Raw genomic sequence first — 15,913 nt, 5'->3', positions numbered from 1 at the left:
TAACAACAAAATACTGATGAGGAAGAGTCAAGAGCCAGATTTTGGAAGGTGCTAATTGCAGAAAAGACATGTAATTGGGTTTCCTCTGAAAGGAGGACATGAATGAAGGCTTCTTATTGCTTTTCCTATAGGAAACTGAGGTTCACTTGATTCCATACTGCTAAAATTCAGGGTAAACCATTAAAAAAAAAGACACTTAAGCTTAATGTAAATGTCCAAATGAAGTGGAAAGAGTATACCTTTTCAAGATTCAATTAATTCATTTCTGCAGTTCTTCCATCTCAGCTGGCATATTTGTTTCTAAAATACATGTTTTCTTGCCACTCTCATCAACTGTATAAAAGCTGAACAGCAAAAAGGGGGAAAAGGTCTAATTGAATGTCCTATTAAACTGACAGACTGAACACAGAAGCAGCAGAGGGCAAGACACAGCTTTTGCTGTACGCTATAGACGAACACAGCCAAGGTACAGTATGAGATACTGGAAGCACAGTGGTTCAGAAAGGCTCAGCTGCTTCAGGAATCCAGAAAACGAGTGAGACCTAGGCCCTAGCAGAAGGAGATTAGATTGGGCTTTCAGATAAGAATGGGATTTAACAGTCAGGCGCTCACAGCAATGAAGCTCAAGGAAAACACAGGATGCAGTAAGATGGCGTGGGATTTTCAGGAATACAATGCTATTTTGTTTTCCTTTAGATCACTTCTATTTCCAAACTGAGCAGTTTCCACACAGGTGAAGGCAGAAAGTGCTGCCAGAGTAGCACTAGCTTGCATTTGGGCTGTCCAGGTTGCAGATTACCCAAGTGATGGACAAAAAGCAATTACTCAAAAGCACTGAATTACTTTACAGAGCAGCCCCAGCCACTGGGGTCACTGAAAAGATGATATGCTGCCTATTGGGGAAGATACTTCCACTAAAACTTCACTGGATATAAGCTAGATTCAGGTTTGTCCCAAGTAGCACCACATGTCCTTCACTATAAATCAGAACTGCAGGAGTATTTCCTCTGGTTAGCTTTGCTGAAAGCATCCCTTTGTCTCACAAACCCTAGATTATTTTCTCTTTCACTAAATCTAGTGAAATTTAATTGAGTTTTGGAGAGATGTGTATGGTAACACCCCACTGTTCAAGCTGACTTGCTCTAAGTTTTCAGTGTTTTGTTTGTTACGAAGAGCTTTTCCAAGAAAAGAGCATTTCTTGTGAGAAGGTTAAAAAACAAAAGACATCACTACAAGAAGCAATGCACAAAGCATTTAAATCCACCGCCAATTCTCTACCACAAAGCAAATATAACCAGTTACTCTGAAAAGAAAGTTCAAAATGCAAGATGCTCTGCGTGATTCATAAAGAAACAAAAGCTACTACTTGTGCTCCGAATCTTTTATAGTTGATTTTACAAGTCTATAATGTAAAGATAGCAAATATTGCTACCACAAATGACAAAACTGAAGTCTATCCACACATTATACATTCTAGTAGCAATGCCTGCTATTTGTTCAAACACTACAGGACCATTTAGGTCGATGTAGTTACAAGAAGGCTCTAATAAGTCTGTGGTATTTTATACAAGTTTTTTCTGGTCCACATCACAGCAGCAATCTCATTTCCCTCCACTATCATTGGTACATCAGAAGCAAGGAAGCTCACTTCCAAGGCTTCCAGATCACATAAACCACTCTGGCTTTTAAAGCCTGAGGAGATTTCCCCTAGTGACACCACATGCTTATTCAGGCAAAAAGTGAAAAATAAAGCAGGTGAAGCCAAAATAAACCTACAGTACTGCTGGTTTTAAGATAGAAAATGGCATGTTTTCGAGCACATGTGAATATTGCTAAGTGTACCTCTGTTAAATATAAGCCTAAGGACAGCGTTTCTCCATCCTTTAAAATAGCAGGAATGTTAATTAGCATCTTATCTAAGTAACAGAAACGAGAACAGTCAAATATGCTGTTAGGTACTTTAGCTGCTAAGCTCACATACAGACATCACACAACTGAAAAAAGAAAAGGCAGATAAAGCTTAAGCAACTACATATGTTAGCGCTGCTTTTGCTGTCACATAGAAATTGCCAATAAAAAAGACTTACTTACCCTTCCCGTGAAATGAAAATCTTAAAGATCCAGAAGGCTGCCAGGAACAACAGAAGTGCCACGATCACTTGAGGAAGAATTAAAAAGAAGCCTTAGAGTGATAGTAAATAGCTCATGAAAAAGACATCCTCAAAAATTCCACAATCCTATACAGCATCCTCCTCTTCCAATGCTCAAAAACTCACATGGCTTCATTCCCAATTACATATTTGATACTTCAATCAAGACTCTTCAGCAGAGTTCAGCTCAAGACAAGCGATCACCAAGATGGCAAAACATCACCAAGCTCATCAGGAATATTAGCACAGCTCTCACAACAGTGCTGTTACTTTTTAGAATGAATTTATAAAGAAGTGGTGGTAGAAAGCTTGATTTTAGGAGCAGAAAAGCATTTTTGAAGTAACCAGAACTCCAGACATGGCTCTTATTAGTCCCAGGTAATGACCACAATATCAATTCCAAATAAAAAACAAACAGCGTGTTGTACATTATTCAGAAAGGATATGATACTTACCACAGATGATGGCAATAATATAAGCACCTAAAAACAGAGTAAATTAGTATTATGAGGAATGCATGCTTCTTATTCAAACGTACTATACAAGTATTCACGAGGGTGTTTTAAATACAAACACTTGTCAAGATGACCCTTGTGCAGGTTAGTTTTGCATGGCAATTTTTATTTAACTTAACTATGCCAATTCTTCAAAGGTTGTTTACCTAAAACCCTATTTCTCATGCCAAAATAAAGATAAAGGTTTGCAATAAATAACTTCTGAATATAAAAGCATGATCCTGAGAAGTATTCTATATGTATTTCCATTCCACTGGAAATTCTTGCAGTTCATACTTACTTAACTTGCAAACTGGCACTTCTGGACTCCATCTGTCTTCTCCAATATACTCAATACGAGCTGCACCATGTAACGTGTAGCCTACGTAACATTCAATTGTAATTGAATCCCCTACAGAATATGCAGGTTTTTTTCCTTCAATTATTCTACCGTGGCTGATGACTGGAGAGGAACCAGAAGGTACAGGACCACCTAGAAAGGCAATATTTTAAAAGTGAGGGGGAAAAAAAAGAAGACAGTCTGAGAATAGAACTGATGCATGGAACACATTAAAGAAGTTGCCATCAAAAAGCCCCTACATTTGTGTAAATATCAGATGCTCAGTTGATCGTTAAGACATTATATGCAAAGGCTTTATGCTCCCAGAGGCAGCATAAACTTATGATGGACATGCTCCAGATGCATGAACAGAAATATACACCTCAGCCTCACTGGGATAAAGAGTTGCATCAAAGTAATGAAAATCTTTCTGTTAACATTACATCTTGCAAAGGGAAAGAATAGAAAAAAAGTATAAAGCCTGTCACCTCCAAAGGCAGAATGTTCAGTTAGCACTCCCTGAACAAGTCTTCCACAATGGGCTCTTGAACTGTATTCATTTCTACACATAGAACTAAGACTAAAGAACTCCAACTAGGCTCTGTACTGTTACTCAAATCCCAACCCATGGCACTCGCACACTATTAACATAACCTGTAAGCAGCTGGGCACACTGACAGGCCTCTGACCTTCAGGGATCAAACACTACTATATCAAACAATTCAAACTTGTCACTTAATTTTCTTTATTATGAATTCTGCTCACATGCACAGTTTGGTTCAGAACTCCATGTATTTTGTCCTTGGCACGTTACTGTGACCTCTGTACCACCATCAGGAAATGCACAGTGAGGACTGCACCTTATCTGAGCAGACTCTCCTCTTGAGTACACAGATTTCAATGGCACCACTTCTCCATGGGAGATGCTTGGGGCACTGCATGAATCTCCACTAACTAAAACATAATTTAAAGGCAAACGTAGCAATAAGAAGCATTAATTTTTTTATAACTCATTAGCCCTCTAAGTACACACTGCTTTTGTATGACACAATGCTATCAGCGTATCTGAATTGTTAGAACTTCTTGTCTGCCTTTACCATAATCTTAAGTATAAGTGTTTACTGTGGAAGGCTTAAAAGAAACATTACGTCACATGAATACCTGGATGACGAGGCTCAGCATCAACTTCCTTAGCTCCTGACTTCCAACTACAGAGTAAGTACTTCAAATTATAGCTAAGATTTAACCATACTCAAAAATACAAGAAAAGTTGGATTCCTATATAAAATCTTACCTTTACGACAAGTTGGTATTGGTGGGTACCAGGTGCTATTTTCTTGACAGGTAATTACATCCTCACCAAACAATACATAGCCTGGATCACATTCAAACATAACTGAGTTCCCATAGAAATAGTGAGATGCAGACCCAGTTAATTTTCTTCCATGTTCTACCTCTGGGTTTTCACAGATGACCACTGAAACAGGTGAGAGGAAAACCAGCCTTGAAACTTTTGTTAACAGTATCTTCATAGCACTCAATACTTGGAACAAAGTTTCTTAACCCCTCCAACTATTTGGACTGAGCTGTGTTGCTCTCTCTAATGTGCAGGTGGTCCCTGATTTAAGACACTGACTTGCAACAGTAGACAGTCAAATAAACGCACGCCCCACTTCCAATCCTCATACTTCTTCCTACACAGCAACAGAATTTCAGAAAACAAAATGATTTTGGCTAGCATTCTGGTTTTTCTCCCTGCAAACACAAAGCAAGACCACATGCTTACTAAACTTTACACTTATTTCTGCACTAGCACAGCAGTTGTTCACACATGCTTTTATCGTGTACTCAAGCTCAGCTCCTTCACTTTGTCCTTGTCATTTCTACCAACTGCATGCTCATATTTTATTCTTTAAGTCCAGTGTTATGCTCTTATCAATATCCATAATGCAGTTGATCTGATGCGTGCTGGAATGTTATCAATTCACAGCAACAGAGGACAAAGTTCCTCATTCTCTCTAGAGAAAACCATCCATCCCTTCAGCTCCCCAAGAGGCAGATATTGAAACTTTTGAGTTCTATAAGATATATTTGAGAAACAAACAACCTTTACACTGTGGAGGTGGTCCGCTCCAAACACCATTTGAGCTTTCATCAGCCGTGCAGAAAATAGAAGGTGAACCAATCAGCGAGAAGGGATCTTCTCCTTTCTGTGCATCATTACAACTATAGGTTACCGTTGATTGATAAACATAGCTGTCTGCTTCAGTGTAACGCCCATTGGCTATACTTGGAGGTGGTTCACAAACAACATCTAGAACAAAACCATACAAGTTAGCTAACAGAATTCTGTTCCCCTAAGCAAAGAGCTTCGATCTTCAAGTCACTGCACTTAAAATCTGATATAGAGCTGTAACATGTCTTAGTTTTAACTGAGAAGGACCTGTAGTCATTATAACAATAGCTTTAACAACTATCAACTTATTACCACAATAACCGAGGATTTCTAGTGTTGATTCCTCAGGCACACCCCCAACAAACTCAAGAACTAAAAAATTGAGTGCTGTCCTATTTTACCATCATCTCTTTCACCAGTGAACATACAGCACACAGCTATATTATAAACTACTACCACCACAGTCTGAGTACAAAGCATAAATACAGCAGTACTTTACTTACGATCACATACAGGAAGAGCTCCATTCCAGTCAACACCTTTATCTTTAATTACACAGGTAATTTGTTTATCTCCATATAACCTGTACCTAGACAGACAAAAACATTCAAAGAGGTGAAACTTAAAAACATTTGTTTCTCCAAGGAGCAGCTAGAAATGCTGTTCACATAACTCAGTTCTGTGACTACGTAGACACAACATACCACATATCTGTTGTGGTGAGAATGTTTTCTTTAGAGCTATTTTGTTAATAGGCTCAGCTTCAGAAACAAGAGAAGGAAACGAGACATCACTAAAGAAACAGACAAAACCTTTCCCTTTTAAGACTTGCACATAATACCACCAAGCCACCAGTGCTAAAGAAATCAACTGCAAACAGGAAAGGAGGAAGAAAAAAGCCTGCGAGAGGTTAATGCTTTAGAGCTGATTTGCTACACACAGACAAATGGGCTGCTATACAATGAAGTAATGAAGTGCAATGAATATACGCTTACACCCTGTGCCACAGGGGCAACAAAAAGGTGTTAGAAGGTAACGCAGGTAAAACCTTGCTAAACACTTTAAGCCTTATTTGATGCGAGTAAAGGCAGGGAATCAAACCAAGTTTCACCACGATTTGTCCCTCTATAACTCAAGAACCTCAGTTTGGGTTTGGTTCCAATCTGTTCTAAATGGGAAAGCAAACAAACAAACCCACTTACCCTTTCTCACAAGAAAAAGTAGCTGCTGAACCAAATGTAAGATCTGTCACATGAACAAAGCCATTTTCTAAATCTCCTGGATGAGTACATTTTCTCGCTGGGGAAAGGGAAGAAAAAAAACCAAGCCTATATCTTTGTACTTATATACAAAGACTGTGTCTTTGGCACACACCGCCCTTAAAGTCACTAGTGATTCTTCCAAGCTTCAACTTAAATTAGACAGAAAATTAATTCTCACTCAAAAACAACTGAAATCATTAAATAACAAGAGAAAACAAACAAAAAAAGCAAGAGGTCTGTCACGTTATAATGGGATAATAAGAGCTGGGTGGCAAACCTTTGGCTACAACAAATGAGAATGAGTCCAAAGGCAGCAGCCATGGATACAGAAATGAAGGAAAAGAGTCGCTTACCATCAGAAGGCCTCAGGTAGGCAGGATCTCCAACAAGAGATGCCCTCACCTCCACTATCAACCCTTAAATGAGGTTTAGGAGGAGGTGGATCCTGACTCTGCCTCTTCCAGTCACTCAGGTGCACTGTTTGCACCTGAGCTCCCCTGGGTTGGCCCTGCCTTCCCACCAGGTGCTCAATCATTGCTTCAGGTCATGACTTAGCATCACCACTACAAGTCCACGCACACATTACCTGTACAGAACGTCTCAATTTGTGACCACTCTAAGTTTTCACCACACGTTCGATCAGTGGGCATCCCAGGGATCTTCCTATAGCCGGGGCGACAGGTGTAGCTCACAGTGGTTCCAACAGGAAAGCTGCTCATTGCGCTGAAACTCTCCATGAGCTCTGCATTCTGGACGTTATCTGGAGGCAAGCAGGAGTCTGGGGAATGAAAGAAACAATATTTATCAGCACGAGGAGATACAAGGACAGGCACAGGAGAGGTTGGTGCTTTCAGTTTTAAGGCTGTTACTACAAATAATCATAGAGACCATAAAGCCCATCTGGCACCCCACCAGACCGGGCTGCCTAGATCCCCATGCAACCATGTATATCCACAAAGTAACTAAGTTCTTAAAAGCCAGCACTGTTTTTACAGCTCTTAAGGTTTTGAGTTGCCAGTTCCCACCCTGATTGCATCCAGAAACCACTCAACACCACCACAGCTTCATTGCTGCTCTGCTTGGGTCCTCTTTAGCAACCTACCTCTATAACAGCTTTATAATAGCCTCTATAATAGCTTTCTAGTTCCTATTTTTGTGGTTTTCATTCAGTTGATGACATAACCCACACTGAGCAACGTTCCCCTTCACCTTACAGCAACAAAAGCAAACAACGAACACAAAGGAGCCCCTCCCCGAGCTCCATTCGCACAAAAAAAACGAACAAAACACACAAAAACACCCCAAAAAACCATAATAACCCCACTAACTTTCATCCCCCCATCACCACAGCACGGCGGGGCTGCTCCCTTTGTCTCCTCGCTCCCCACAGGCCGTCCCGCTCCCCACTCGCTCCCCACCTCCACCCGGCTCTCAAACCCCCCCCACCCCGCTCCGTGGCGGCCCGCAGAGCACCGCACACCGCTGCTAACCCCGCTTCTCACGCTCACCCTCCGCCTGCACCGCTCCGAGCCCCGCCAGCAGCACCGCAAACCCGATAACACCCGCCGCCATAACGGAGGCTCCGCGTCCCTCTCTCAGGCGACGGGGCGCATGCGCGCTGCGCTTCCCTCGGCTCTGTAGTACCGCGGCCGCCATTTTGTGCCCTGCCCTCCTCATTAAGTTAAGGTTGAGAGGGCGGCTTATGTCAGCTGTAGGATTGGGGTTTTTCATAGGGAAGGCTCGCCCAGCCTCTTTCCGGCTGACGGAACCGCTTTAAAGTGTGGTTTGTGAACGGACGAAGGCGGATTGAAACCAAAAAAAGCAAAGAAAATATCAAAAGGCTGTGTGAGGCCTGAGGGGGGCTTCCTCAGGAAGGCAGGCCGCACGCATTATACTATTAAAATATAAGGCAGGTCTATCGAGATGGAGGCACAAAACACAGTGCTGCCTTTGGGCTTTATTGGTTGAAGCTTTTGTATGAGCACAGCCTAAACACACAGAAATGCTTCGGTTCTCTATTAGCTTTGCAGAGCAAGGAGCAGGTGAAGTGCAGGAAAGGAGGCTCCTGATGGGCTTCTGTACAGCTTGAGCTTCGTTAGACCCTTAGATGGGTGTTGATTCTGTGTTAAAAGTGCTTTCTTGGGTCGGTCGTAATGTGAGCAGTGCTTCCATGCATAGAACGCCTCGAGTGCTGGTTATGGGCTCAGCCTGTGGAGAACACAACGATGTGAAAATTAGATTTCCTCAGGCTTTCATGTCAGTGTTTATTATATCATTTCTTAGGAAGGGAGGAGAGCCTGCTCTCCTGGCTAACGCTCCAAAGAGGAAATCGATTGCAAAGCTGCCATTGCCAGAGAACAAAAGATAAAGTTTATAGCTGAGGTTCTGTAGTCGTGTTTGACTTACCAGAAGTGAACGTTTCAATGCTGTCATCTAATCCAGAGAGGTTTTGTAATTGTAGTTTTCATACGTACGGTAGTAGCTACGTGAAAAAGAACAGTGAGCTATGTCAGATCATAATGAACGCTCAGATTTCCTCTTGGGAAGAATCTTGGACATGAAACAACACAGCCACGCCATTGACTCCCAAGTTGATGCACTCAGTACAGCTGGCCACATAAAGCTCAACATAGAAAATTAAAAGACTTAGCTCATAATTCCGGTGCTTTGACTGTATGTGAGTCACAACTGGGCTAAGAAAGATCTGAATGGATACCCAGCAGGATGTCTTACCCTTCCTTCTGCTTTGAGATAATTTTCCAGCCAATGGTCACACCCAGGAGAAGCAAAACGACTGCAGCTGCGATTCCTGAGAGGGAAGAGAATGTATTATTTGCACTGTGTGCTTTAAAACCCATCGGCACAGGAGACACGATGAGCATATCTTCAAGTTAGGAGAGGAAAAATGCTGCTGGGACCATGAAGCCAAAGATCTGGCCACAGAGATTCTTCTGCTGCTTACCTAGCCCTACTGAGCCAGACCTGGGTGAAGCTGAAAGGGAAGAGAAAAGCAGCAATCAGTAAACAGCTCTATAATAAAACATAGTGTTTCCTCAGCAGTTTCTAATCACTTCAGTGGGAAAGTTTTTGCTGCTTATGCCAATAATAGAGAATTTTAACAAGACGTACCATTATATATATATATATATATATAACTTGCATTCTTCTGTTTCCTTTGCTTGATGTTTTACTTACTGAGTTTGCAGGCTGGCACGGGAGGGTCCCAGCTGAAGTCCTCCTGGCACTGAATCTGATTGAGGCCTTCCAACGTGTACCCATCATCACATTCAAGAGTGATGTTAGTCCCAAATCTGTACGTTTTTCCAGGCGTGCTTTTCTTCACACCTTGAACTTCTGGGAATACGCAACTGATCTCTGAAATTAGAAGTAATGAAGGAGGACATTAAGTGTGAGGGAGTATAAAATATGAAAGGTACAAGTGTGGGTTATTGAAGGCATTGCTCTGGAGTTCTTATTCCCAAATAGGATTCATTTCTTTGTGTCTTATGCCACCATTTAGATATTTGTACAAGTCAGCTTCATCCCACTGGTTACCCCCTGAAGAACAATTGTAGCCTGGAAGACCTGCCAGAGAAAGAGATTTTCTGATGCTGGGCTAGCAAGACATTGGAGAAGAGTGATGTATCAGGTCTGATCATCATTTACAGTTCAAGCCCAAGGATTCTAGAGGAGAAAAACCTCAGTGGGGACCAGAGGGTAACATCAGCATGTTCATTCTTTTACGGCTTATTTATTTTTACCACCACCCATAATAGTTTCTAAGGACAGCTCAAAAACATGAGAATGTTGAATAACAGGGAGGATTCTTCTGTGACTCTGCTTCCTTTAGTTACCTACTGGCTTATTTATGTAAGCATTTGGTGTACGTTATTTCCTCTTATTGTTACCCAGGTGCATTTCTATTGAGTCACTGCTGTTGTACAGCTCCACCAAGGAAATACCCTTTGAGTTTATTCTGCTGAAAGCCCAGTTTTCCACATGGGAACACCCACATTAGGAATCCTGCTATATTCATGAAATGGCCATGAGTCACATTCGGAATTGACCCTGTGCTATGCAGAAGTGCCAGGTCACAGAAGCAGAGGCACTTAACATGAAAGGAGTGGTAAGACTCAGGTGTAAACTACAGGTCATCCATCAGAGAAAAGTCATCAGACATAATGACTTCCTTTGTTTCCTGTTAGTGAGAACAGGGCATGGAAAGGGAAAGGCAGAAAGTTTCTACTCCGCAAGGTGAAAAGGCTTTTAAGGGAGAAATATTAATACACAGCTCATTCATAGCAATAAAGGCAGAGATGCAGAACGTGCAAGAATTAAACCTGCCTTCCAGAATTTCCTCCAAATAAATGGGTAGAATTCAGTGTTAGCAGCAGCACAACGTTTTACTGCTTAGATTTAGATCTCACACACACACACACCTTTGCATTGAGGAGGAGGATGGCTCCAGGTTCCTGATGCTGTGCAGGTGATGAAAGCATCCCCAATGAGTGAATAACCAGAATCACAGCTGTAGGACAAGGATGCTCCATAGAAATAAGTGTCTGAGGTGTTGCCTTGGAGCTTCCCATTGGTGACAGCAGGAGGGTGGAGGCACTTCACAACTGGAAGTCAGGGAGAGACAGATGATAGTGTTGAAATAAGAATCCTCACAGGCAACCAGAGAATAGCAAAGGCGCTGTACTTTTGCAGCCTTGCTCTTTCCATTTCTTCATCTAGTTTCAACAACCGATTCTGCAGCTCTTTAACTCCACCAGGTTTTGTTCTTATCACTCATTTAGCAGTAAAGGACTCAGATTTAGTCCTTTATAATCCTTTCCATCAGGTACATTATGCATTAAACTTTCTTCTTAGCTCTCTGCAACAAAAACACACCTTTGCAGACCGGAGGAGGATGGCTCCAGGCTCCAGACTCTGTACAATAAATGGATGTCATCCCAATGAGGGAGAAGCCAGTCTCACAACTGTAGTTTACAGATGTTCCAGGAGTGAAAACTGCTTTTCCCAGGCCACTGTGGCTCCCGTGGAGGATATCTGGGGGCTTGGAACAGTGCAGCACTAAGGAGAGAGAAGTACAGAATAAAAAGGACTCTTAGATGCTGAGCATCTCCAAGCACCTTTGCATGGCTGTATGCCCACCTCCACACTGCTAACACTAATGCACAGAGCCCACTGCCCAACCTCATGCACCCACTTCACCCTAAAGCATCTGACTTGGTGTCAAGCTTATTTCTTCTTATCCAAAGGAGCACTACAAGTAGTGCAAGGTCGGAAGGGACAGGCACTAAGGACAGGCACTTACCTCCATCACAGGCTGGGAGTGGAGGAAACCACGTGCCCTCAGATCGGCACTGGGACTTGTGGAGCACTTTAGAGCTATTATCAGTGTTGCATTCAATGGTGATGATGTCTCCAGGCATGTAGAGAGATTCCCTTCCAATTGCTTTTCCATGCCCAATTCCTGGACTCACACAGCCAGCTGTGGAATTGGGGGCAGATAGAACTATTTACACTGCAAAGCTTGTGCAGGATGGATGAAGGCATTTAGCCACAGAGAACACATTATTTCCCCAGGTGGATTTTGCTGAAGAAACAGCTTGTTCCTCCAGCTGTTTAGCTACAGAGCACCATATGCTTAACACACTTAGGTGAGAATCAGTGACAGGAGTGTGAACGTACCCTCACACTGAGGTAGAGGATGGCTCCAGACCCCATGCATTGTACACTGGATGGATTCATTGCCAATGAGGATGAAGCCAGGTTTGCAGTGGTAGTGCACGATTGCACCTACCCCAAAAGTATCTGAGAAATTACCGTGTTCCCCATTGATGATGCTTGGAGGAGGCCGACACTTTACCACTGAAAGAGGAGAAAGGTGAGAAGGTGAAGCTAAATTATGATAAAGCAAGAAAGGAGTAAAATGGGTTATTACTCCTCTTCCCTCAATAAACAGGTCTGGGTTCGAGGAGCATTTAGGGTTCATTAGATCTTGCCTCCCATAATACACCTACCTGGACTCATTGTAGCAGCAGGATGATAATAGCAGCTAGATGTAGCATTAAGAGTTGAAAATACACGTTTGGTTGAGCACACACAATGCACAAATTTACCTTCATTTTCTATCATCCTTTATATTTCCAGCAAATAAATCCCTTTTATAGTCAGCATCCTGCCATACATCTACCGAGTTTCTATCTATCAGAAATGGAAGAGATTCTGGACTACGGACTGCAGCAAGCAGGGAAGAAAAGCACAAATCCCACTTACTGCACTGCCCTCAACCTGGCTTATCTCCTGCGTGAGGAAAGAGTAGCTTTTTGATTTTCAGCACTTAATATGACAATTCCAGACCAGATTTAGTTGCGACCTACTTACTCTGACAAGTGGGAGGTTCACCACTCCATGCAATATCTGCTCCAGAAAGCTCACAGCGCCTCAGGGGCTGTCCAACCAGCCGATACCTGGAGTTATACAGAAGGAATAGCAGCTGATACCAAGGTGTGCACCCTGGGCTTTGCACTAGACCATTTCCACAACACTCCTTTGCTTCTGGATAATTCCCTCGGTGCACCAGATTCCTTCTTCCTGGGCCAAAAGTACCAATACTGGCTTATGAGCTGAGCAGCCTGCTGTGCCCCCTCACTTTAGATTGCCTACCATGAGCTCAGTAAATAGATCAGCAGAGGCTCTGTGGGACTCACCCTTCTTCACACGTGTAGTTCACGATGGACCTGAACAGGAGATCTGTCAGAACAACAACTCTGCCATTTTCTGGTGCTTCTGGATAATTACATTCTTGCCCTGGGAAAGGACAAGGCTAAGTTTAAACTCTTCTCCTGCAGTTTTACAGCGTGCTATGAGAAAACATCTTAAGGATCTGTCCATGTGCAAACACCAGTAAAGACTCTTATAGCAGACCAACAGCTGTCCAAACTATGTGACTAGTGAAGCCATGTAAGAACCATTTTTGTACCAAAGAATCGCTTTAGAAACCCATTTGTTTCAATTTAGACGCGTTTCCAAAACCAACACCAAACGGATGGAGCTATTCACTTTTGCAGAACGCTCGCACATCAGACCACGTGTGGTTTTTGAGGCACGTCAGAGCTGGCAGCACTGTGGGGTGTCTCATGAATCCTGGGCGACAGGAGTAGCGCACCGTGCTCCCAATGGGAAAAGCTGTCACGTTCTGGTGTTCCTTGGCCAATTCAGCATAGCTGAGTCTTGGAGGAGCACCACAGCTACCTGCACAGAGAGAACATAGAGAGATTGTGTCTGTCAGCATGCACAGAGCATCCCAAGCAGCCTGGAAGCAGTTGCTGCTCCACAGCACCTTCACACTGAGGAATGGGCAGGCTCCAGTTTCCAGACTCGGTGCAGTAGATGGATGCCTCCCCCAGCAGGCTGTAGCCAGGATCACAGCTGTAGTTCACAACCATCCCAGGAAGGAAAACTTCCACATCCTGGCTGTTGTGATTGCCTCCATCGATATTTGGAGGTGTAGGACATTGTAGAACTAAAAAGAGAGGGGAAAAGACTGAAAAAGAGCACAAATGGGATAACATGTAGGAAGGATGTTTGCAAAGTGAGCACAGCATCCAGTGTGTGCTGGAAGCAAGCTGAAGTGCAGGCCAGGCTCTGTGCAATAGCAGTTTGTTGGCTCTAGGGGCAGCTATGCAGGGAATGCAGGGGTGGTCTGGAGATTTAAATCCTGATCCATTTGCTCTTCTGTGCCTGACAAAGTCTGCTGCAGCCCTCTGCCCTTGGTTCTTGCTGGAACACCATGGTGTCCTCCCTTTCGTGGCACTGATAGCATGGACATCTCACCTTCACAGCGGGGCTGAGGGCTGCTCCAGCTTCCATTGTCAGTACAGTACAGAGCTGCTTTTCCAGTAAGAGAGTAGCCAGGGTCACAGCTGTAATTTACAGACATTCCAGGGATGAACTCCACGTCTTTGCCATCATGCTGGCCATGGTCAATCTCAGGTGGGGAAGGACACAGCTGCCCTGCAGGGAACGAAAAATGAAAGACTCCATGGAGGATTCCAACCCTGCTCATAACAGAGGGGTTGGAACTCGATGATTTTTGAGGTCCTTTCCAACCCAAGCCATTCTATGACTCCACAAAGCTGTACCTCCACAATGTGGTGGTGGTCCACTCCAGGCACCGTGCTCCCCATCCTCTGTGGTACAGAAGATGGAGGCTGTCCCAGCCAGCACGTGGCCAGGCTCACATGTGTATGTGACCACAGCTGCATAGGGAAAGGCATCCATCAAGTGCCCACTGTGTGTTGCATTTGGGATGTCAGGCGGTGGGTCACAAACAATACCTGAGGATGCACAAGTAGGGTTTTAGTATCATTGATGCTGCAGTGCTGGGGACTGCAGGACCCTTTGCTTCCAGGAAGGGATGGATGAGGGTGAACTCTTTACCTTGAAAGACCCTTCTCAAGTATAGAACTGCTCTGAACCTCTTTGTGCTGTGCTCAGCTCCCACCATGTGCACTCACCCTGGCAGATGGGAATGTCCCCACTCCATGTCACTCGTGTCCCAGAGCCTGAAGTCACACAGTGCCGCTGGGATGCTCCAACTATCCTGTACCTGGGGTTAAACAACAGCACCCCTGTTACTGTGGGACTGTCTTCGGAGATTGCATCTCCCACAGCCACCAATTACCACCCTGCCTGCCACCACATACTGCCAATTTAACCATTTTCAAGGTATGGATCTAAGCTCACTTGGCCCTCGGTCTCCACAGTGGGCACAGCAGCACAGTTCAACCAGGACTCACCCTTCATCACAAGTGTAATTCACTGTCGATCCGAAGAAGAGATCTGTCGTAACAATAACTCTGCCATTTTCTGGTTCTCTTGGATGATCACACCTTCTCCCTGGACAGAACAGGAGGTTCTTTTCAGCTTTAACTCAGCATGAAAGGAAAATTAACACTAAAATTCTAAGGGTCTGACCAAACCCCGCAGGGTAGGGAACCAAAAACATCCACCGAACAACAGATCTTCCATTGTCACACTGTGATTTAAATGACAGAGAAGCATCTGCAAAACTTACGTCTGCAAAACCTCTTGGCTTCGGACCACGTCTGATTTTCAAGGCACTTAATAGTGGGTGGTATCTGTGAATGTCTGGCATATCCTGGCAGGCAGGTGTATCTCACTGTGGTCCCAACTGGAAACTCAGTCCAATTCTTATACTCCTTGTTTAGCTCAGCAAACTGTAACCTTGTTGGAGTCCCACATCCAACTGCAGGAAATAGCACATGAGAAATCAGGCTGGCAATTAAATATAGCTGAGAAGGCAATAGCACTAGTAGGTTCTACTACAAAACCTGGGGATGGTAGCATCTCTTCTACATCTGTGTTCTGACATTTCTCTACATGAATAACTCTTAGCATGGAAGGATGCATGCATGAAATGTATACGGTCTTTAAAAAACCCTTAATTTAGCCAGTTT

General features: G+C 43.6%; 2 protein-coding genes across 8 annotated transcripts in view; both read right to left on the bottom strand.

Annotated features, from left to right (window-relative positions):
* The window catches only part of LOC107324778 (membrane cofactor protein-like), a 33,817-nt gene extending 25,722 nt beyond the window's left edge, over positions 1–8,095 (bottom strand). For 5 of the 7 annotated variants that reach the window (XR_004309676.1, XR_001559558.2, XR_004309674.1 and 2 more), the window contains exons 1-10: positions 7,931–8,095; positions 7,009–7,200; positions 6,363–6,459; positions 5,664–5,749; positions 5,092–5,298; positions 4,279–4,461; positions 3,750–3,938; positions 2,946–3,137; positions 2,606–2,632; positions 2,092–2,158 (exon numbers count right to left, since the gene is read on the bottom strand). Coding sequence is in view for 2 of the 7 variants with exons in the window: in XM_015885122.1 (XP_015740608.1) it covers positions 2,092–2,158; positions 2,606–2,632; positions 2,946–3,137; positions 3,750–3,938; positions 4,279–4,461; positions 5,092–5,298; positions 5,664–5,749; positions 6,363–6,459; positions 7,009–7,200; positions 7,931–8,078 (1,388 nt within the window). In the remaining 5 variants the exon portion in view is untranslated. Of the gene's footprint in view, positions 1–239; positions 345–2,091; positions 2,159–2,605; positions 2,633–2,945; positions 3,138–3,749; positions 3,939–4,278; positions 4,462–5,091; positions 5,299–5,663; positions 5,750–6,362; positions 6,460–7,008; positions 7,201–7,930 lie in introns of all 7 variants that reach the window. The other 2 variants (XM_015885122.1, XM_015885123.1) reach the window with 2 other exon arrangements.
* A 251-nt stretch (positions 8,096–8,346) lies between these two features.
* The window catches only part of LOC107324773, a 44,148-nt gene continuing 36,581 nt past the window's right edge, over positions 8,347–15,913 (bottom strand). Inside the window, exons 70-87 of the mRNA XM_032449345.1 lie at positions 15,511–15,702; positions 15,233–15,332; positions 14,951–15,042; positions 14,576–14,770; positions 14,268–14,447; positions 13,774–13,956; positions 13,494–13,685; positions 13,142–13,241; positions 12,816–12,901; positions 12,120–12,299; positions 11,743–11,919; positions 11,316–11,498; positions 10,862–11,044; positions 9,618–9,797; positions 9,385–9,414; positions 9,156–9,231; positions 8,829–8,904; positions 8,347–8,630 (exon numbers count right to left, since the gene is read on the bottom strand). Coding sequence (XP_032305236.1) covers positions 8,856–8,904; positions 9,156–9,231; positions 9,385–9,414; positions 9,618–9,797; positions 10,862–11,044; positions 11,316–11,498; positions 11,743–11,919; positions 12,120–12,299; positions 12,816–12,901; positions 13,142–13,241; positions 13,494–13,685; positions 13,774–13,956; positions 14,268–14,447; positions 14,576–14,770; positions 14,951–15,042; positions 15,233–15,332; positions 15,511–15,702 — 2,378 coding nt within the window. The 3' untranslated portion in view covers positions 8,347–8,630; positions 8,829–8,855. The remainder of the gene's footprint in view (positions 8,631–8,828; positions 8,905–9,155; positions 9,232–9,384; positions 9,415–9,617; positions 9,798–10,861; positions 11,045–11,315; positions 11,499–11,742; positions 11,920–12,119; positions 12,300–12,815; positions 12,902–13,141; positions 13,242–13,493; positions 13,686–13,773; positions 13,957–14,267; positions 14,448–14,575; positions 14,771–14,950; positions 15,043–15,232; positions 15,333–15,510; positions 15,703–15,913) is intronic.

The sequence above is a fragment of the Coturnix japonica genome, chromosome 26 (genome assembly GCF_001577835.2).
Source record: "Coturnix japonica isolate 7356 chromosome 26, Coturnix japonica 2.1, whole genome shotgun sequence".
NCBI lineage: Eukaryota > Metazoa > Chordata > Aves > Galliformes > Phasianidae > Coturnix > Coturnix japonica.
Note: the sequence above shows the minus strand (reverse complement) of the source record. Positions and strands in the feature narration are given on the sequence as shown.